A 7,275-nucleotide genomic window follows, 5' to 3' on the forward strand; every position below is an offset into this window, starting at 1 on the left:
AGGGTAATTAACTCCAAGGTCGTCTCCATGCTCTTATTGCCTTTTTTTCTAATTGAAGATTTTGGTAAGGCAATGGGGTTAAAGGGCCAAAAATGATCCTGTTTTGGTGCTTGATGCCAAAGGGGGAGAAATTAAGGCCAAAGCAAGCAAATGGATCAGCTACCACTTGAGAACTTTGAAAATAGTAGAGTTAGAAGCTTTGATTTGTCAAAATACTCTAAGTGTCTCTCTTTGTCAAAAGATGGTCTCTTGTGGGGAGAATGTTTGATTATGGGAAAAAGGGGAAAAAGGGGGAGTTTTTGAATCTTTGATCAATTTCTCTTGGAATACCTCTCTTTATGTCTCTACGAGTGTGTTTGACTTAGAGATAGGAAATTGAGTTTGAATTACAAGAACAAACCAAGTGGTGGCAAAGAATGATCCAAATATGCCAAATTTGAATCAAAAAACAATTCTTGTTCTTATTTGAATTAATGTTGCACTTCTATGTGTTGCTTTGTGTTGTGTTGGCATAAATCACCAAAAAGGGGGAGATTGAAAGGGAAATGTGCCCTTGGGCCATTTCTAAGTATTTTGGTGATTGAGTGCCCAACACAAAAGGTTCAAGTATTCAATTGTGCCAAATGGTGGATGAAGTGCAAATCAACACCACTACAGGAGAAATGGCTAGTAGAGGCAACTTTTTTGAATGGTAGAGACATTTTTTTCATGTCTCTAGCAAATGTAGAGGCAAGTCTTAAAATGTCTCAAGAATGCCTTCCCATGCAATGTCTCTAGATCTGTAGGGACACTTCGTTAATTGGCTCTACATTATTTGCGGCATTCATTTTAGAGTCATTTAAATATGCCTCAATAAACAAAGCGACACCTTTTACAGACAATTACAATGTACCTCTACACTATTTGTGACATTTGTTTGAGGCATTTTATTATGCCTCAATAAACATAGATAGACTTTCTAGAGGCGATTACATAGTATCTCTACATTATTTGTGCCATTTGTTTAAGGCGTTTAATTATGCCTTAATAAATATAGCGACATCTTTTAGAGACAAAAATATATTGTCGCTAGAAATATAGTGACAGTTTTAGTGTCTTTTTATTGTGCCTTTATCTAAGTAGAGACATTCTGCAATGAGGTTCAATTCGTGCTTGTAGAGACATTATATAGTGTCTCTACAAGCGTACGGACAACTAGGAGGTATTATTTTGTAAATTTATTATTCACACAAATTATTTTTATATTGCTAATTTTTGCTTATACACAAACACTCAATTTGTGCACATATATATACAAGACACAAGGTTCATATATATAACAGATCAATTAAATGCTTCATGTGTAAGCAACAATACATAAGTATTTTCAATCCAAACAAAGTGGTCTTGAGGTAGATTAGACATACAAGAATGAATAAAATGAGGTTCCTAACACAATTAAACAAGTAGATTGACAACTAGAACTTTTGATCCTAGAACTACTCTCCACTATAACACTTGCTCATTCATTAGTTGCATCTTCAGTCTTCTAACCATTCAAGTGCGCTTCTCAGTAGTTGGCTTCACTCTTTTAAGCTGCAAATAAGCAACAGGATGTGTCATAAACACTAATAAACTATCTAGATCAAATGAAATATGAAATCCGCACTCACATGTGTGCGAGGCCAAGCAACACACATGCCCACAGCATCCTCCAAAGTTTTAAGATCTCCGTGTGGTCGAGGTAATCTTTCATCTTCAACATTGTTAAGATAATGAACCGCAACAGCATAATATCCATCCCCAAGTACAGTTCCTCCAATTTCATGAGTAGTATCTCTAGATATAAGATTACCAACAGCAACAACTTGGCCTTGTTTTCTTTTCCTTGTTGAGTACAACAAGACAGTCTTCTGTTTATTCTACAAGAATAAAAGAGTAGCCAAACAAATGCTTATGTACATACTGGAAAATCTGCAAGTAGATCTATCCATATTCAAAGAAATAGAATGAAGCATGGAAGTATAATCGATATGGAGATACCTGTTGCAATTTGCTTTGTTGTTGTTGCTTGCTTTGAGTTTCCTGTGACACATGATATTGAGCTTTGTAAATACAGAAGACACATCTGTAATGAACATCGTACTAAATTTCAAGTAATGCAATGTTGTTTAGTACTAACCTTATCAGACATTTCTTTATCTGGAGATAGTGATCCATTGTTGAGTTCCTGGTTCAAGTCACTAGACCTTGTAACTTGTGATTCCTGTAAATACAGAAGGCACAAATAATTAATAGTGCTAGCTAAGACTAGAAATTCTTATCAATCCCTTTGAACTGAATATATAACAGTGTCTACTGTGAAATTCATGAATCAAGTACCTAGTAATATTCCTGACTTACCCTGAAAGTTATGTTGTCAGTTGGTACTGAATGATCAGAGCAACCCACCTTGGCAATATTATAATCTCTAGTATACATCTGCAACAGCAATATATAAGGACAAGAATACTACAACCAGTCTGTTATGAAGTATGATATAAAATTAAATTTATATTGCAGGAAAGGAAATTTGGGTTGCCTGTTCATTGTATGGTGAAGGTGATTTCTCATAACTGGATCGTTCTACATTATCATATTGCAATGAGACATTTTCATTGTCTTTAGTATCAACCTGCTGGAAAGTAATGGAAGACAGTAGATTACCAAAGTGTGCATTAAATTGATACTGCAAAAATGACAAAGCCACTTACTGTGGTGCTTCCAGATCCAGTAGCTAGAATTGTGCTTAGCAATTCCTCTTCTAGAAACTTTTTTTCTAGGAATGCTCTAATGTTCCTAAACCCAGAAATAGCAAGCTCTAGGTCCCTTCTAATCATTTTATTCTCCTCTGATTGAATGTGAATCAGTTCCATTGCTCCAATATGTATCATCATAGTACCCACGAATGTTCAAGTCTTTTCTTATGACATTCTCAAACACATCATCATAATCACTAGTAGAAAGTGTCCCCTTGTCCTTTCTCCTGTTCTCTAATTCATCGAAGGCCTTACCCTTCAAATTTCATAAAATTAACAGAGAAAATGATTGACAATTTGAATAAAAACTAATTTAAAGTGTAGTACAGGAACCAGTGAATACTATAAGTGTTTGCACATTTTGATTGACATAGTTCCCATTCCTCTTCTTATGAGACTCGTCCCAAAGATCAATTTTAGTGATGCTTCCTTTCTTCTTGTCTTCCTGTGCAAGAGAACACAATCTGACAGGATCATTTTGTTTTCATAGTGACTCCAAAATGGAAACAAGATAACAGACAAAGCCATTACCATCTCCTTTTTAAGTCTAGCATGGCTTTTCCTATCGCTAGTGTGTGGATGCCTCTGCTTCTTTCCAGATTCCGCATTTGTCCGGCATAATTTCTAAGAGTGCAACATTAGTTAATGCAAATAAAAATATTTATTTACACTGCTGATTGAAAAAATATTGTATGTGGCAATCCTAACCTGATGTGCTTCACTGCACCATATGCCTAACAGAAAACTCCATTGATTTTCATTCACACCATCAGGGACATCCTTTTCAATCTGGTCAAAAGACCTCTTATCTGGATTGAAGTATTGTTTCTTCAAGTCTGACTTGTAGTCTCTCCACCTTTTATTCACTGTCTTAAGAATCCAATCTCGAGTAGACCATTTTGTCTCGCTACTATAGATAATTTTTTTCTATTGAAAACATTGAAAGATCAATAGGTGAATGATTTGCAGTTCAAGATTTAGAATAAAAATTATCACCACAAACACAAGATTTAGACTGAAAAATATCATGTACCTCAACATCTTTGATGATGCGTTCCTTTGGACCTTTGAATAATTTGTTGTCCCATCTCGGAATGTGTAATGGTGCAAATGATGAATTTTGTGCAAGCTCACCAAGGTATGACGAGAGAATGGATTCAGACCACTGATTGGGAATGCCATTCTTGTCAGTTTCAACTAGTACTCTTCCTCCTTTCAGATCCCACAATTCAGCTGTTCGGAAATTTCTAAAAACCTCTCGAACAACTCCATTTTGCCCTTAAATTAATAATGTCATGGATCATACATTGATGTTCATATATCTATAAGAATGTTTGAGAACAAAATGACAAACTCACATATTATTTTGAATGACTTATTCCTTGTTGGCGCTTCTCCCTCAAGAAACCCAATGGTGAGCTCTGGTTGTGGATCTTGGACATCTTCATGTTGTTCCACGTTTTCCTGTGTCTCAGCTTCTAAGTTCAGACTTTGTAGTCTTCTGTGTTTCATTGGCATTACTTCTTTTCCTACTAGATTAACATTTCAGATTACAGGAGATGCTAAAAATTATTGAAATAGGATGTATCAAGATTACACAGCCAGCATAAGAATAACAATTTCATTTGTCTTATGCAGTTTAATTAAAATCATGTAACACAAGGTGCAACTGCAGACAATTTGGTAAACAGAACTCAGAACAATAGAATTCAATGCTCCAGTACTGACGCAGATATTAAAAAAAGTTACAATCGGTGACAACAGATTAATCTAAGAATTACCATCAAATAGTTGCATTCAGTGACAGAGATTAATCTAAGAATTACCAGATCAAAATTAAAAGTGTTGCATTCGGTGACAGCAGATTAATCCATGAATTACCAGATCAAAATCAAAATATTTGCAATCGGTGATAGCAGATTAATCTAATAATAACCAGATGAAAATCAAATAGTTGCATTCAGTGACAGCAGATTAATCTAAGAATTACCAGATCAAAATTAAAAGTATTGCATTCGGTGACAGCATATTGATTTAAGAATTACCAGATTGAAATAAAAAAGTTGCAATCGTTGACAGCAGATTAAAAACGTTGTGCATTTGTGGCTACAAATGATTGTATAATCGGTGAATGCTTCAGTAAAATCACATTGATTGAGTCAGGCTACAGCAGTACCTTGTAGATCGGAGTAAAGATTAGAGGGTGGGTCAGTTATGGTACTACTGCACCAACGAAGAAATCTGTTACTAGCTGGGCGACGGATCAACCAGCAGCTGGGCGATGGATCATCAAGCAGCAGACTGGAAGGAGGGCATATGGAGCAGGAGCACGAAGAGAATGGTGGGAGGAGAGCGGGAACTACAGGGAGGTGGAAGAACCGGAGGAGATTTCTAGGAGGTGTGATCGAGAAAGATGGGAGGGTGGTTCCAACACTTTACGGGGGGAATTTTTCGGCGCGGATATACGCGTGAAAGCCGAAAGCACAATATTTTCGAGAAGTTTAAGCGCGCCAAGAAACACTTCATTAATTATTTAGATTTATTCTTTTAAAATTTCAACTGGAAAATTTCTCAAGTAATAAAGTGCAACGTTTTTTTAGTTTGATCACGTTGACTAGTTTATCGACCAATTTGATTAGCTAGCCATCGATTTTTCAATTCCACACACGTTTTAAATTCAAATAATGTTTGACTTTTAAAAATCAAAGTTTAACTTTGTCTTATTAAAAAAAGTACAAAAACTACTACCTTCGTTTCGTAAAGGTTGCCACTGATATTTTTTATAACATATATTTAAGGTTCGAGAAGCTAAATACATATTACCAAAGTCAATAACAACATTTATAAGCTCTCAGCCAATATTTCAAAGAGCTAGATTTTCCAAGAGCTCAAAAGCTCTAGCCCAAAGAAACAACACCTTTTATAAGATTTATTACAATGGTTCTAGTTATTTTTAGGGTGTATTTGGTTCAACTTTAGATTCTTAAAAATCTGAATTTTTATGTTTTTTACATGAAAAAAATTAAGGATAGTCGATAATGAAAAAGTTGTTTTCAAATGTGATGCTGCATCGAATGTGGACTTCAAGCTTACTGATTAACACCATTCGGACATGTTGACAACTTTCTGAAATTAAATCATATTGCAATTATATTTTAAGAATATGCCGTACAAGATTCTCACTGATTACAGCAGCATTGAATAAAATGTCATTGTAACAAAATGACTGAAAATATATTAGCTCTCCTACAAAATTATGTCGTTTCATCGTCGTCACCACCAGATGGTTCAGCACCCATGTCAAATAGATCCCTTGGTCTTACTGATACTACCACATTCCATCCATCTGCTTTTGGGTCCTCCACATAAAACACTTGGAATACTTGTGAAGAGAAAACAAAGGGATCATGATCTATCTTGCCTCCAGTGTGTATCAATCGTTTGAAATTTACAAGGGTGAATCCAAACTCATCATGTTTTATGCCATTGCGGTGATGAACGTCATACCAATCACATTTGAACAGAACCACCTTATAATCATCTTTATAAGACAATTCTATGATGTCAGTGAGTCTTCCATAATAATTAGTTCCATCTGTTGTAGTGTTAACGACACCACTATTCTGTGTCAAGCGATTGCTCTCACGACTCCTAGTATGGAACCTAAAACCATTTATAACAAATTCGCTGTCACGCATCCCACATCTGTTTGGTTTTCCAGCCAATGCTCGCGTAATTCCAGTAATGTTTAAGCCATCATCACTAAGTAGTATCTGCATATATGGTTAAACAGATAAGCACAAATACTGAATTGACTAAGCAAAGAATTAAATTTGTACCTTCTGCTCCAACCAATCAGCAAAATGCTTATCAACCAAATCCTGAGTATTGGAAGGTGTGAGATGTTGGCGCTGCTGATTTATCAATGAATCCACATACTCCCTAAAATCAAATACCTTTAGATCATATTCAGTAATTTGGAGAAAGAATATTTGTGATTAAGCATTATTATTTTGACACACCTACGAAGATCTTCTAGTTCATCACAGTGTCTCAATACATATCTATGCGCTTGAGTGAGCAACTTATTGTCAAATTGGTTTACAACAGTAGCTTTCCCTATGGGTTCACCAGCACTCTCGAACAAGAAAAAAGATTTAGATATTTTTGAAGGTTCAGGATTCCGAGATGGTCGTGTAAAACGTGTAGTTCCATCAAGAAATCTTGAGCAGAATGTCAAGCACTCTTCTGCTTTATATCCTTCAGCAATGGAACCTTCCGGATGTGTCCTGTTGCGAACATGCGCCTTGAGTCGAACGAACCACCTAGGAGTTGAGATAATATTAAAAATCTGATGTTGAAATAAATGAGTAAATTCTATGCAAGAAAGTCTACCTTTCAATAGGGTACATCCACCTATAATGTACTGGACCTCCAAACTTTGCCTCCTCAACCAAGTGTACAAGTAGGTGTACCATAATGGTAAAAAATGATGGGA

General features: G+C 35.7%; 2 protein-coding genes across 2 annotated transcripts; both read right to left on the minus strand.

The window, feature by feature from the left end:
• Positions 1 to 1,288: 1,288 nt before the first annotated feature.
• Positions 1,289 to 2,475, minus strand: LOC109939276 (uncharacterized). The gene is made up of 5 exons (XM_020542579.2): positions 2,383 to 2,475; positions 2,162 to 2,245; positions 2,023 to 2,064; positions 1,653 to 1,901; positions 1,289 to 1,575 (listed from the first exon to the last, which is right to left on the minus strand). The coding sequence occupies exons 1-5, from the start codon at positions 2,458 to 2,460 to the stop codon at positions 1,537 to 1,539; spliced, it is 492 nt and encodes a 163-aa protein (XP_020398168.1). The 5' UTR covers positions 2,461 to 2,475; the 3' UTR covers positions 1,289 to 1,536.
• A 384-nt stretch (positions 2,476 to 2,859) lies between these two features.
• On the minus strand, positions 2,860 to 4,447 carry LOC118473212 (uncharacterized). The gene is made up of 6 exons (XM_035961979.1): positions 4,136 to 4,447; positions 3,811 to 4,055; positions 3,486 to 3,704; positions 3,309 to 3,401; positions 3,121 to 3,222; positions 2,860 to 3,033 (listed from the first exon to the last, which is right to left on the minus strand). Exons 1-6 carry the CDS (start codon positions 4,293 to 4,295, stop codon positions 2,860 to 2,862), a joined length of 993 nt encoding a protein of 330 aa, XP_035817872.1. The 5' UTR covers positions 4,296 to 4,447.
• Between the last annotated feature and the right edge of the window lie 2,828 nt (positions 4,448 to 7,275).

The sequence above is a fragment of the Zea mays genome, chromosome 8, assembly GCF_902167145.1.
Source record: "Zea mays cultivar B73 chromosome 8, Zm-B73-REFERENCE-NAM-5.0, whole genome shotgun sequence".
Classification (NCBI taxonomy): Eukaryota; Viridiplantae; Streptophyta; class Magnoliopsida; order Poales; family Poaceae; genus Zea; species Zea mays.

Coding starts and splice junctions, on each gene's coding strand:
- LOC109939276 (XM_020542579.2), bottom strand. CDS start 2,460: ATGTATACTAGAGATTATAATATTGCCAAGGTGGGTTGCTCTGATCAT. Junction 1,902..2,022: donor AACAAAGCAAATTGCAACAG/GTATCTCCATAT, acceptor TTATTCTTGTAG/AATAAACAGAAGACTGTCTT. Junction 1,576..1,652: donor TTGCTTGGCCTCGCACACAT/GTGAGTGCGGAT, acceptor GCTTATTTGCAG/CTTAAAAGAGTGAAGCCAAC.
- LOC118473212 (XM_035961979.1), bottom strand. CDS start 4,295: ATGCCAATGAAACACAGAAGACTACAAAGTCTGAACTTAGAAGCTGAG. Junction 4,056..4,135: donor TAAGTCATTCAAAATAATAT/GTGAGTTTGTCA, acceptor TATTAATTTAAG/GGCAAAATGGAGTTGTTCGA. Junction 3,705..3,810: donor GCATCATCAAAGATGTTGAG/GTACATGATATT, acceptor TGTTTTCAATAG/AAAAAAATTATCTATAGTAG.